The sequence below is a fragment of the Neophocaena asiaeorientalis genome, unplaced genomic scaffold (assembly GCF_003031525.2).
Source record: "Neophocaena asiaeorientalis asiaeorientalis breed wild unplaced genomic scaffold, Neophocaena_asiaeorientalis_V1.1 scaffold44, whole genome shotgun sequence".
NCBI classification, from domain to species: Eukaryota; Metazoa; Chordata; class Mammalia; order Artiodactyla; family Phocoenidae; genus Neophocaena; species Neophocaena asiaeorientalis.
The window spans coordinates 1,002,943-1,016,733 of record NW_020173678.1 but is presented as its reverse complement, the minus strand read 5'-3'; the positions used below and the strand labels follow the sequence as shown (position 1 = coordinate 1,016,733).

Here is a 13,791-nt window from a genome sequence, read left to right as displayed (position 1 = left end):
GCTCTGCTCATCGTCATGCTCTTCTTTATCTACGCCGTCATCGGCATGCAGGTGAGGGGCGGGAGGGGAGCCTCTGGCCGGCGTGCAGGCCGGACCCTTCCCCCGTCCGGCCTCGCGGCAGCCCTGGGCTCAGCTGCAGGACCAGAGGAGGAGGTGGTCCCCAGACGGCGCAACAACAGTCAAGCGGAAGCAGCGCGGGGCATGGAGGCGGGGGAGGCTTTGTGGGCAGACGGACAAGGGCCAGATTGCTCTCCAGGGCCCCGTCAGAGGTTCGGGTGGTCTCGGCCTGCGATCTCCTGGAGCACCCTGCCCCCCACATTGAGTCCCTGACTAGCTTTTGGTTAGGGCAACTGGCCCCCCCGTCCCAGATTTCTTTGGCTTGAGGGGAAGAACTTCACCCAACCTTGATAATACAGGTGACCCTTGAACAACACAGGTTTCAACTGCGCGTGTCCACGTATACGCGATTTTTTGGGTAAATACGTACCGTGGTACCCCACGATTTGTGGTGGTTTGAATCCGTGGATGCAGAGCCCCGGATACGGAGGGCCCAAGGGCTGACTGTAAAGTTATATACCCCTGCGAGGCTCGAGGGCCAACTGCAGCCCAGTTCGTCTGGCTTCAGGTCTGACGGGGCCTGAAGTGGAGGGGGTTTGGAGGAAGTAGGGGGCAGCGGGAGACGGGCCGGGGGGGGGACCCGTGCGGGTGCCACTGTCCGTGCTTCCTGGTCTGCAGCTGCTCGGGAAGGTCGCCCTGGTGGACGGGACCCAGATCAACCGGAACAACAACTTCCAGACCTTCCCCCAGGCCGTGCTTCTGCTGTTCAGGCAAGAGGCCCCAGCCGTCCCCACCCCTCCCCTAGTCCGCGGGGCAGGCTGGCTTCGTGTGTGTGGACCCAGTGCGCCGAAGCGCCAAGGCTCTGCTGTCCATTTCAGATGCTCACCCCATACAGCCGGAGCCGCTGTTTAAATCGTTTTTGCGCGAGTGGCCCTCGTCTTCACTGTGCCCTGGGGGTCGAAAAGGAGGCAGCCGGTCCTGAGTGGGGTCCCGCAGATCTCCCCACCCTCATTGCACTGAGGCGGGCGATGGAGCTCGAATGTCCCTTGGGGGGACGGGGAGGCCTCGCCGACCCCGGGTCAGCTCTCTTGCTCTCTTGCTGCCCCGGCGGTGACTTGAATCCTGGATTGATTTTGCCCCTCTGTCCGAGAAGCCCCCTTTCTTTGTTCAGTTCCTGCCTGTGGGGCCCCACGAGGGGTAGAGTTGGGGGGGACCGCGCGCAGCACGGGGGCAGTGGGGCCTGGCTCACACTGGGCAGCACGTGAACCCGGGGTCCTCAGGGGCGCCCGGCCTGCTCCCCCCGACGCCCTGCTCTCCGCCGCTGCCCAGAGTGAGAGGCGCACGGCGCCCTGCCTTCCAGGTGTGCCACGGGTGAGGCATGGCAGGAGATCCTGCTGGCCTGCAGCTACGGCCAGCTATGCGACCCCGAGTCGGACTACGCCCCGGGGGAGGAGCGCACCTGTGGCACCGACTTCGCCTACTACTACTTCATCAGCTTCTACATGCTCTGTGCCTTCCTGGTGAGGCGCGAGGGCGGGGCGGCCGGGCTGCGGGGAGATGCGCTGAGGCAGGGTGATCCCCCCACCCCCCCGCCTCCCGGCGCCTCTGTCTCTCCAGGGACCTATAGCTCAGGGACTCAGGAGACGGGACTCTGTTCTGGTCATCCTGGGCGTGGCTGAGTTTTCCGAGTGCGTTTGCCTGCTCCAGAGGAGTTGCTAAGAGCTTGGCCCTTTTTTGCTGTTGTTGTTAGCGATTGGTAATCAAAAGAATTTAATGAGGTTCTACCCTAAAACAGAGTAAAGCCGTTCGCCCCTCTCTCTTCCCTGGAAGAGGCAGTTGCCCCCCAGTGAGGAGGCTGAGACTCTGGAAACGAGGTCCCGAAGGAGGTAGCAGTGGGCTCGGAAACAGAGCACAGGTGGCTTTGAGGCTCCAGGGCTGCTATCTGCACTCGCGGGAGACAAAGAGCCCCCCAGCCCCAGGCCCTTGCTCTTCACTCTTTTTCTTTTCTATGTTCACTAAGGCGCTTGCTTGAGCATCTAACGTTCCCTGGGCTCGGCGCAGGGGACAGAAAGGCAAACAGGACACAGCCTTAGCCCTGAAGGCACTCACTGAGTGCCACCTTGCATTTCAAAGGGACACCCAACAATACAGGACAGACAAGAGCGGCACAGGGGGAGACCAGCGTCCCTCTGGGGGGCAGACGAGAGGCTGAGGTTGGGATTTTTAAGGATGAACCCCAGGAGCCCCGGCAGTGGACACCGCGTGGGCCGGAGCCGTGACACAGGCTGCGCGTGTGCGGGTTGTAGTCACCAGAAGGGCTCGGAGGCAGGGCCCAGGCAGGAGAAGCTACGGACCCCAGACCCCGTGGATGCCCCCATTCCCCCCGCCCCGCCCCCTGTGCCACCTGCCTTTCCGAGCAGGGAACCCACGGTTCTCCTCCTGCAGATCATCAACCTCTTTGTGGCTGTCATCATGGACAACTTTGACTACCTCACACGGGACTGGTCCATCCTGGGCCCTCATCACCTGGACGAATTCAAGGCCATCTGGGCAGAGTATGACCCAGAGGCTAAGTGAGTTCCTCCTGCAGGCTCTGTGCTGGGCCCTCCCTCAACCGTCCACTCCTCTGGTCTAGACCCCGTCCTGGAGTCCGACAGCGAGTCACTCTCCAGTCTAACGACAAGGAGGGGGCCGCCCCTCCCTTTATTATCCGAGGGCCCGGAACAGAGACTTGGGAGGGATCCTACAGCCTCCCAGGGCAGAAGCCCCCTCGCCTTTATTGGGAGATGGTCATCCAGCTTCGCTTGGATGCTTCTAGGAGCAGGGAACTCACTACCTCCCCAGGCAGTTTAAGCCCCGGCTACTCAGAGTGTGGTCCACTGACCAAGAAGCTGAGCTCTATAAAGATGCAGAGCCCACCTCCCCGGCCTCACCCCAGAATGACGGAATCTGCATTGCCGTTAACCTGGCCCTCGGGGCCCTCGGGTGCGCTTTAGTGCTGGGAAGCACAGCTGCCTTACCTTCCTTCGCAGAAGGTAATAAGCTCACATTCGATGACTGTTTCCCAGGTGTCAGGTGCTGTGCCAACCACGACGTGTATTATCTCACTTAATCTCCCAACCTATGACATGGTCTCCAGCTCCCTACCAGCCCCTGGAAGTGAGCTTCCACCTCCCTTGATCCATACCCTCTACTTCTGTTAATACATCCCAAGAGCCCCCAGGCAGCTTGACTAAAACCCAGCGAAGGCTCCACCATGGGAGAAGTGAGGTCCAGATTCCAGCCCGGAGATCCCATATCTGAGGGGATTCTGGCCTCTTACCACCCCCCAAAAAAGAGAGCCCATTCCTGGTGGTGGGCAACAGTGAATTCAAACATCGTTTCTTCTTTAAAATGGACACTCAGCTTCCACTCCCTAAGCACGGTTGGAAATCAGGAAGCATCCCCCTGTCTCCTGGCTCCCCCGCCCTCGGCCATTCTCTGAGCCGGAAGGGAGGTCTGGGTGGGACTGCCAGGTACACAGGTCTGGTGTCCTACCGCAGGGGCAGAATCAAACACCTGGACGTGGTGACCCTGCTGAGAAGGATCCAGCCCCCTCTGGGCTTTGGGAAGTTCTGCCCACACCGGGTAGCATGTAAGGTAACCAGAGCTGCCAGCGAGGGGTGTCCCCCACCTGGCCCTGGGGCAGGGACACTGGCGAGGGCCCGACTGGGTGAGTCATTTCAGAGCAGTCGTCTCCTGGGTCCCCACACGCCTGGGACCTAAACTCTCAACAGTGTCTCCAATTCATCCTTCCCTCCGTCACGGAGCGCGTAGCGCCCGGTTCCCTCCCCTGCCGGCCCCCAGCCCGGGTGAGGATGAACCCCCGGCTCAGTGGTCCTGGCCTGGCAGTGAGCCCCCTCTCTGCACAGCGGCTGGTGGGCATGAACATGCCCCTGAACAGCGACGGCACGGTCACCTTCAACGCCACTCTCTTCGCCCTGGTCCGCACGGCGCTCAAGATCAAGACGGAAGGTGCGGGCAGTCCCCTCCTCTCAGGGGCTGAGTTTTCTAGCGGATTCTACCAGAAGCTGAGCTAAAGGTCGGAATCAAGAGTCACGGGGAGAAGCAGAGGGAGGACCCAGGCCGTGACCACAACGTTCTCATGTCCCTCAGGGCACAGCGGGAGCCCCCAAATTCTGCAGGGCGAAGGTCACCAAGGCTCTGTTCCCACACAGCCGGGTCTGATGCGGGTGGGCCAGGGAGTGGCGGGGTGAGCACGGGGGTGGGGCCCCCCGGGGTCCGCTGGACCGCTGCTGGGTGTGCACGGGGCCCCACTGAACCTGCAGGCCCCCCTGCCGGGAGGACAGATGAAATGGGAGTTGGGAGGAGATGGGGGTGTCCCTCACGCAGGGACCCAGCAGCATCAGAGCTACCGCCCAGGTGAGCAGGGCCTTCGCAGGCATGAAGCAGAGGAGCAGGACGGCTGCCTGGAGGAGGCGGGACAGACCACGGGGTGTGGGGGATGGAAGGCTGCTGCGCGGGCGGGCAGAGGGGAGGATGGGGGGCGACAGCCTCTCCAATCAGCCACTCCAGGTGCTGGAAGCCGAGGCCTGTGGGGAGTGCGTATGTGACCTGAGGGTCGGGCTGCCCCCGGGGAACAGCGATGCCCTCCCCACAAAGCAGCCGCCACAAGGGAAAACCCAGCCAACATTTGCTGAGCGAGAGGTTCGGGGAGTGCTAGGTGGCTTTGTCAAGTGCGGTTGGCTTGGCCTGTCCCTTGCCCCCAGGTAACTTCGAACAGGCCAACGAGGAGCTGCGGGCCATCATCAAGAAGATCTGGAAGAGGACCAGCATGAAGCTTCTGGACCAGGTCATCCCTCCCATAGGAGGTGGGCGCCGCTTTGGGAGACCAGAGAGCAGAGGCGGCCGAGGACAGGGGAGAAGGTCGCTTCCAGGGAGCCCCACGGGAGTCGGAGAGCAGCCTGGCCCTCCGTGAATGCCTTGGGTGGACCCTGTGGCAGCCATCGGGGTCACATCGGCAAGCAGAGGAGGGGGACGCGAGGGGCACCTGGACCCGGCTACGCTGACCCCAGCCTCAGATGCCCGCTGGCCCCTGTTGCGCCCCCTGCAGATGACGAGGTGACGGTGGGGAAGTTCTACGCCACATTTCTCATCCAGGAGCACTTCCGGAAGTTCATGAGGCGCCAGGAGGAATATTATGGGTACCGGCCCAAGAAGGACACCGTGCAGATCCAGGTAAGCCCATCCCGAGCACCAGGGAGCTCCACTGCTGAGATGCTCTCGAGACTCCAGCTCCCTCTCTGTGTCCTTGGGGGCAGCGGTGGGGGCAGACAGGGCAGGACGGAGCCAGGACGAGTAGGGGCAGAGATGACAGCTCTGGATGGAAGATGCTTTGACCTCAAGGGAAGAACCAGGAGCCCTTCCAGCCCTGCATGATACGACCCTAAACCGTGGTCCTATCCCCCTGAACACAAGGGAGAGATTTGGGTTAGATGAGAGCAGTGATCTCCAAAGAGAACAGGTTTCCCGGGGGAGGGGAGGTGCTTGAAATGACCCATTGGGTACGCAAAGAAACCCAGAACTTTGGGCTATCTTGCCTGTTTTTAATTTCAGTTTCTTACGTTAAGTATATCGCACATAAAGCATACGTTAAAAAAATATTCACGTGTTCGGGCTGTGCGTTCACAAATGTATCTCAATTTTTACTTTGAAACAATCTCACAATTTAAAAAGTTGCACGTGTGATACAAAAAAAATTTTTCTTTCTGAACCGTTTGAGGGTCAATCCTATCAACCCAGAACAGGTCAGTGTGTATTTCCTGCCAACAAGGGCATTCTCCTCCATAACCCTCCTACATACCCTCCTGATGTGGCCACCCAAATCAGGAAACTGATGCATGAGTCCCGTGGAATCCTCAGGCCCCGTGCAAGTTGTGCCAGTGGTCCCAATAATGTCCTTTATGGCAAAAGGATCGGATCCAGAATCACACAGTGCGTTTAGTTGTCATATCCCTTTAGTCTGTAGTCCCTCAGTCTTTCCTTGAAATGACCTTGACACTTTGAAGATTCCCAGCCAGCGCGTCGGGTTTGTGCGGTGTTGCCTCGTGACAGATTGAGGGCTTGCGTCTTGGACAGCAGTGTCCCAGAAGTGATGCTGCGTTGTCCCTGCAAACTGTCAGGTGACACCGATCTTGCTTTGTCCCGTTGCTGGTGATGTGAACTTTGATCAGCTCAAAAAATGGTATAAATGGCACGTGCCATGGGAAGAGATCATTTGTCTAAAAGGCTGTACTGGTGAGAGGATTTCCCGGCCTGGAGGCCTGGGCGGGGGATGAAACCCCCTGTGAGGCCTAGAGAAGATGCCTTGGGAGCCATCAGGGTTTGGATTATCCCAGCGGCAGAGCAGGAGCCCAGGGAGATCGAATGGGTGGGAGAGGGTGGGGCGGAGCTGGGCCTTCAGGGAAGCCCTGGTTGCCCGAATTCGACAGGGGGAGGCCATGAGAAGCAGTGCGTCCTCCCCTCCTGGCCTGGGGGGGGGGCCGCTGAGTCCCTCTGTGCCCCCAGGCCGGACTGCGGACCCTTGAGGAAGAGGCAGCCCCTGAGATCCGCCGCACCATCTCCGGAGACCTGACGGCCGAGGAAGAGCTGGAGAGAGCCATGGTGGAGGCCGCGATGGAGGAAGGGATATTCCGGGTGAGTGAGGCCCCGGCCACGCCAGCGCATGCGCGTTCCAGGCCAGGGAGCGGAAAGGAGGCCAGGAGCCCCACCGCGCAGAACGGGGTGGGGGGGCTGAGGATACCCGCCGCCCACACCTCCCAGGACTCTGAACCAACGACCCACCTACCTGAGGTGTCACGTCCTTCCCACCTTCCTCTGCCCAGCCTCCCCGGCCTCCCCTCCCCACAAGCCTGAGGCAACGTCCATCCATCGGAAGCCCCCGTTATCAGATGCCCCAGCTGCTTCCTGTCTCACTGTCCTCCCTCCTAGAGCTGGAGGGTCCCTCACGACCACCCAGCTGAACCTTCTGGGTTATTCATGAGGAAATGGTGGCCCAGAGAGACCGTCTGAGTCCAGTACCGCTCAGCAAGTTCCTTTCGGAGGTTGGACTAGAGCCCGTCCTCCAGACTGCCTGGTTCCGGGCTCCCCGACACCCTGCATTTCCCGTCCCGGTGTCTGGTCCCCGTACAGTTCTTACGGGTGTCCCGCGTACCCCATCAAACTGAGAACGCCCCGAGGGCGATGGTCTCTTCTCCGGCCTCACAGCCCGCCCTGTTCTCCTCTGGCCTTGTTCCTGGCGCCGTCTGTCGTCCAGGGTGGCAGCCCCCGCACATCCATCCCTGGTGCCTGGTCTCAGTCCCTCCCCTGTCCTCCTCGCCCCCAGAGGACCGGAGGCCTGTTTGGCCAGGTGGACAGCTTCCTGGAAAGGACCAACTCCCTGCCTCCACACATGGCCAACCAGAGACCCCTCCAGTTTACTGAAATAGAGATGCAGGAGCTGGAGTCACCCGTCTTCTTGGAGGACTTCCCTCAGCATCCAAGCACCAACCCCCTTGCCCGTGCCAACACCAACAATGCCAACGCCAACGTTGCCGGTGGCAACAGCAACCCTGGCAACAGCCCGGCATTTTTCAGGTAGTGGCGGCAACCGTCAGCCCGGCATGTAGGGGCTGGGGTGAGACTGGACAGACATGGTTAGTGGGCTCCGGGCCTTTGGGGGCACCCCGAAAAGTGGAGGGTGTGCTTTGCTTGCCTTGCGCCCTTTGGGGTCCAGCCCACGCCTTGCGGCGCAGGAGGCCGGGCCTGGACGGCAGAGACGTGTGTAGCCAGCAGGGGGCAGCCTCGGGTCGGTGTCGGTCAGTGCCCAGTGGTGCTTTTCTTCCGCGGTCTTGGCTTTTCACCCGGGAAAGGCACACGTTAGGTTAGAAGGGGAGGGCGCATCCTACGAAACCTGAAGAATTAAGATTCAGCCCTTGGATTTGGGTTCCAGGTGGTTCCCATGTCGCCAACCCAGGGCTGAATGTCATCTGTGATTACATGAGTGTCAGGAAAAACAGCAAGATGAGCAGAGAGGGTCTCGGCCATCGTGGCCTATGGGCTGGCCTCCAAGCAGAGCTTCTATTCTAGACAGCGGGCCCAGGGACTGGGCGTCTCCTTGGCCTGGAGAGGCTGGGTTCCCCTGCCTCAGGAATGGGCGGGACAGGGCAGAGGCCCGGGGAACCACTACTTCCCAGGCAGGGGCTGCCTGCACCCCCTTCTGGCCTGAGACCCCTCAAGCTCAGCCCGCAAGTCTTGGAGGGCGCCTGCACGTGGGGTCACCGCGGTGCTGGGTGCTGTGGACGTGCAGACCCGGCCCAGCCCCCAGAGGATTGCAGTCTTGTCGGGAGAACGTGCCATGTGATCCGACTGTGACCAAGCGATGTCAAAGAGTAGGTCCTGAGCAGGCCGAGGGCCCAGGACCTAACTGCTTAGGGGCATGGAGGAAGCTTCCAGAACCGTGGGCTCTGGGCGGGACACCCCGCGACCAGATGTGAGGGCTCCCGGGTGATCCACGTGCACCCAAGGTTGAGACGCAGTGTCCTCAGGGGTGTGAGGCCCGAGCTGGCCAGGTGTGGGAGGGGCCCAAGAGCAAAGGGGTACAGATGGGAGGAGAGGAGGCTGGCCACTCCAGAGCGATGGGCCTAGACCCTGAGGGAAAGGGTGTGGGGACCACAGAGGGCAGGGATGGGGGAGCCCGTATCCCCATCAGCCGTGCTTCCATTTCAGCGTCCACTCTGAAGGGGAGCTCCCAGGGGAGACAGAGACGCCTGCCAGCAGAGGAGGAGCTTCCGGCCGGCCCCAGGGGACCCTGGGTCAGTCTCTCCTGTGCTCCTGAGGGGCTGACTTTCTCCCAGGAAGGCCTGGGGAGCCGCTCTTCCATCCAGTTGGGGAGCCTGTGGCCGGGAGGGCTGGGAGCCTGTGGCGATGGGAACCAGCTCCTCACCAGGCAGAGGAAGGGGGCCACCCAGGTGACTGAGGGAGCCGGGGTTGGGTGGTGCACTGTGAAAGGGCCCTCCCTGGCACACCAGGAAGCTCGGACCCCTCCACCCCGGCTGAAGACAGCCCCGGACACACTGACACCTCAGCTCTGCCTTTCAGCAGATGACCGGGCAGCCTCTCAGTGGGTCCTGGACCGCTGTGTGTGACAGTAGGGGCCCGAGGAGGCTGGAGTTCACAGGAGACCAGGGTGCTTGCTGTGTTCCCCAACACAGACGCACACGCACACAAACACAAGATCAGCTGGGCCAAAGCTGGTCAGGCTCTGGCCCTGATCCCCTCCCAAACCCACAGGGACAGGGCCCAGGGCACGTAGAGTTGGGGGGATGGGCAGTGGGGAGTTCCGCCAGGACTGGGGTGGGCTGGGCCTCGGCATGTGTCACCCTCTAGGACCCCGAGGATCTCAGGGCGGGGCTGACTGGCCAAGGGGAGCTCTGTCCACCCAGGGCTCCCAACAGGAGTCAGCAGCCCCTCTGGCCCTCGGCCCACCGTGCCCACAGGACCCCACAGCAAGTCCCATGGGGAGAGGCTGCAGGGACAGCTGCCCCGGAGGGTGATACGCGGAGCTCAGGCACCTGCCAACCCCTGCCAGGTAATGGGCCACAGGCCAGGGAGCTTGCAGTGGTAATTCAACAGCAGAAGGGACGGGACCCCTCGTCCCCCGCTTCCTGGGGGTCTTGGCTGGGGCTCCCTCTGAAGAGCCGGGGCTTCCTGATCCCAGTGGGCTCCAGCATTCCTGATGGGTCTTTGCTTCTGTGCACCTGGGACAGCTTGTGGGGACACAGTCTCTGGTGCCCGAGGAGAGGAGCCCCACCCCAGGGTCCCTGCCCGAGGAAGCGCCCCCCAAGGATGGTACCCCCGGGTGCCCGGCCCCAGCCATGGCCCTGCTGATCCGAGAGGTGAGGGGGCTAGGAAGGCACTGGACTGCATCCCGGGGTGGCCCTGCAATGGCCTGGGATGGAGAGGGGCTGAGGCTCCGCGGGAAGACCCACCCGGCCACCTCTTGTGTCTGCAGGCTCTGATTCGAGGGGGCCTGGACACCTTGGCGGCTGATGCTAAGTTCGTCATGGCAACGGGCCACACCCTGGTGGAAGCCTGCCAGATGGAACTGCAGGAAGTGGAGGTGGCAGCCGCCGAGCTTCTGAAGGGACGAGAGACCCTGGAGGGTGTGGCCAGTGCCCGGGGGCGTTGGAGCCTCGGGTCCTCCCTGGGAAGCCTCGACCCGCATCAGGGCTCCCAGGAGACCCTCATTCCCCGCAGGCTGTGAAGGCCACGGGTGTCAGCCTGGGCTTAGAGCCGGCATGGCCAAGGGTGGGGGGCTGGCGTGGGAGGGTTGGCCCAGCACGGCAGCCCTCCATCTCAGCAGCTAGACGGACAAACAGACAGGAACCACCCACAAGGTCAGGAGGTAGATGGACAGGCCCTTCTCCTCACCAGCAAGAGGCGTGATGGGATGGAGCTTCTGGGGTCATTCAAAGAGGCCTGGTCAGTGCCAGCAGGACATTAAAGTCTCCAGGCCTGCAACAGGGCACCTGTCTCTGCTCGTCTCCTTTGGGGGCCCTTCTACACCCTCCGCGCACACACACCCCCGCCGTTCCACGGAGGCCCCTCTGCATCATTCTCCCGCAGGAGCAGAGGGGCCTCCGTGGAGGAGGCGGTGCTCCTGGACGTCGCTGCGCAGCCCCCCGGGCAGGTCCCCTGCAGCCACCCTTCCCCGCTGTCCTGGCCAGAGTCCACGGCCCGCCCGGCCCCAGAGCCTCGGGGGGGCCCTGCTCTCCGCCTGGGGGAGCGGAGCCCGCAGTGCCCCCCTCCCCTCCCGCACCCACCGAGGAGCAGTGTGTAACAGGATGAAGCACGGGCTGTGGCCCCCACTCCCTCCTGCGTGCCAGCTGCAGACACATCCTAGCCCCAGAGCACCGTCACACACGGTACCCGCTCGTTCTCCAGCAGCGGGAGAGGCCATGTTGAAGATGCCACACTGGAGGCCCAGAGAGTCGGCTCGCGTGCCTGTGTCACACAGCCAGCCAGGGGCAGAGTTAGCACTGGGGTCCCACCAGGGCCCTCCCCTCTTCCCCGGGCAGACGCTCCCCCCGCCGTCAGCTCTCCCACTGGCCTCCCGTGCACCTCCTGGCAACCCCGCCGCCCAGACTGGGAGCCGCACGGGGCAGGGGGATGACGCCCCCGGTGCCCTGCAGACCCGGGGTCCCCGTCAGAGGAGCCATTTCCACTCGTCTCCTCCTCAAACCTCAGCATCAGGGGCCCGCCCCCACTCCACCCTCAGCAAGGCTTTGTTCCCTCCTGCACAGAGATGCCCCCAGAAGATCCCTCCCACAGCTCCTGTCACCAGCCTGACGGACAGCCCGCTGTGCCCCTCGCTCCCCGCCCGGCCCCCCAACCCAGCGGGAGCCCGCTCTCCTGCAGCCGACCCTCGGCCAGCCCAGCCACCGTCCGCCCCTCCTCACTGCCCTCCTCCACCTGCATGTCCATCCTGGCCGTCCACCTGCCGTCCAGCTACCTGCTGTCTACCTGCCCTCTCTCACCTGTCTACCTGTCTCTCCCCTGTCACCTGGTTAGTTCATTCCTGAGGACCACGCCTCTCACCTGGGCCGGCTCCCCTCCCCTGCACTCGCCTGGTGCCAGGCGGCCGCCTTCGGCCCCACCCCTGCTCTGAGACCCTGGGAGTCCGAGCTCACCCTCGTGAGGTGCCGTCACCTCTCCCCTCTTCCTGCAAGGCCCTTGGCCTGGGCTCTCCCGAGTTACCTCCCCTTTCCCGTCTCCCTCCTGCAGCCTCCCTGTCACCTGTCCCCAGGCCAGCCACCTCTCCGGGGAGGGGCGTCCTCAGGGTTCTGTGTCCTGCAGCCTTGCTTCCCGCTGGCTCAGTCCCCCAGAGGCTCCCATCACTCTCCTAACGCAGTCCTGACAATCATAGCTGCGCGGCCGGCCCATCTCCTCCAAGCCCCGATCCTGTGCCGCTCCTCATCAGCTCCGCGCATGTCCCACTCGTGCCCAAAGCACATCGTGTCCAAAGCCGACCTCCTCACCTGTCCCCGCAGCCTGCTGACCTCAGGGCCCTACCCCCTGTTCAACCCGGGAGTCTGAGTGTTGTCTGGACTCCTACCTTCCCCCACTGTGCCCTGTGGACTCCCCCTCCAAGTATTTCTCAAACCTGTCCCCTCCCCATGGTGACTTTCCTGACACTCAGTCCTCGTTTCATGCCTTGTCTCTTGTGCCTCGGAACAGCCTCCCAGCACCACTTCCCTTCCTCCCAGCCTGACCCTGACCCTTCTAAACAGAGAAACCTGCTATCTTATCCCCCAACGTAAAACCCTTAAAGGCCCCCAAAGCCTCAGAATATGGTGCAGAACCCTTGCCTGGGCTGCAGGCAGCTCCGACCCAGCCCTGGCCCTCGTGCCAGGGTGCTTGCCCTCCCAGCGCCCTGCAGCCCAGCCGGGGGCAGCTGCCTGCCCCTCTGAGCGTCACATGCTGTTGTGGGGAGAAACTTCCCGCACCCTCAACCCCACGGACCCCTTGGCCATCATCTTCCACATCTCAGCTTCTCTAATACTTCCTGCAGAAAGCATCCCCCGGATGCCCCGAAACGCTCTAGGTGGCCCAGCGACGGGACACGTGTTTCCCCATCGCGGCCGGGGTCACCCCTGCTCTGTGACGTTTATTTTACACCGGACTGAGGCCAAGTTCCACGAAAGCAGGAGCAGGTCCACCAGGCTGGCCCTTAACCCCAGAGCTGAGCACTTTTCAACACAGACGAGCAGCTCAATGACTGTCAGATAAATGCAGGGAAGTGCTGAGAAGTGCAGAGCCACCGGCTCAGGGCTGCAGCCTCGCGCCCTCACTGCCCAGTGCCCGGGGAGGCGGGGCAGGAATCGGCCTCCGGAGGTGCAGGCTGACTCCTCAGTTTCAGCCCCACCCAGCCAGCTGCTCAAACTGTCCCCTCCAATGCCTCCTCTTGGCGGGGAGCTGAAATAATCCACCTGGCAGCATGGCTGAAAAACTAAATAACCTGGGGCACACGTGAAAGGGCTTCGTATGCTGCCAAGCTCTATAGAAGGATGTTTCCATTTACAAGTGGGACCGGAGCACCTTATATCAATACCTAACGTGTACAGAATACCAACAGTACAGCAGGCCCTGCTCCAAGCCTCCTGCGTAGATTCACTATTTAATCCTCTCGATACCGAGGAAGTATCATCCTCCTTTTCCAAGTATGACACGGAGAGGACAGGTAATGTGCCCAAGGCCCCGCAGCGGGCAGGAGGGCCAAGGCGCGATTCAGCCCCACAGCCCTGATGGCTGCGCCATCCGGCACGTCTGTGCCGGGCCTCCCAGCCCACGTGCGCACGGGCTCTGAGGAACCTTCCAGCTCTCACCCTTTCCGAGAGTTCAGGCAGATTCCTCTGCAACGTGCAGGATGTTCTAATTCGTCAGAATGTACAAAACCTTGCCTCTCCCCAGCTCCCCTTCAAATGATCGCTGGGTTTCTCCATAGAGGGCCCCCAGGCCACTCAGGTAAAGTATAAAAGGAACACGGGTGTGGAAGGCTGGGGGCCGGGGGCCTTGCGGGGAGCAGGCAGGCCCCTCCTGTCAGCCGGGCCGTCCGACAGAGCCGGTGTCCAGAGGGGCTGTCTGCCGCACGCCTAGCTTCTCTTGGCCGGTTCCCTGCAGACTTGGGATCCCGCT

At 62.3% G+C, this 13,791-nt stretch overlaps 1 protein-coding gene across 1 annotated transcript in view; it reads left to right on the top strand.

Annotated features, from left to right (window-relative positions):
• Positions 1-10,604, top strand: part of CACNA1S (calcium voltage-gated channel subunit alpha1 S) — a 60,539-nt gene extending 49,935 nt beyond the window's left edge. The window contains exons 30-43 of the mRNA XM_024749656.1: positions 2-51; positions 736-827; positions 1,418-1,577; positions 2,503-2,630; positions 3,600-3,696; positions 3,969-4,071; positions 4,827-4,928; positions 5,171-5,295; positions 6,625-6,753; positions 7,442-7,692; positions 8,824-8,909; positions 9,594-9,685; positions 9,864-9,992; positions 10,109-10,604. Coding sequence (XP_024605424.1) covers positions 2-51; positions 736-827; positions 1,418-1,577; positions 2,503-2,630; positions 3,600-3,696; positions 3,969-4,071; positions 4,827-4,928; positions 5,171-5,295; positions 6,625-6,753; positions 7,442-7,692; positions 8,824-8,909; positions 9,594-9,685; positions 9,864-9,992; positions 10,109-10,360 — 1,796 coding nt within the window. The 3' untranslated portion in view covers positions 10,361-10,604. The remainder of the gene's footprint in view (position 1; positions 52-735; positions 828-1,417; positions 1,578-2,502; positions 2,631-3,599; positions 3,697-3,968; positions 4,072-4,826; positions 4,929-5,170; positions 5,296-6,624; positions 6,754-7,441; positions 7,693-8,823; positions 8,910-9,593; positions 9,686-9,863; positions 9,993-10,108) is intronic.
• Positions 10,605-13,791: the final 3,187 nt, after the last annotated feature.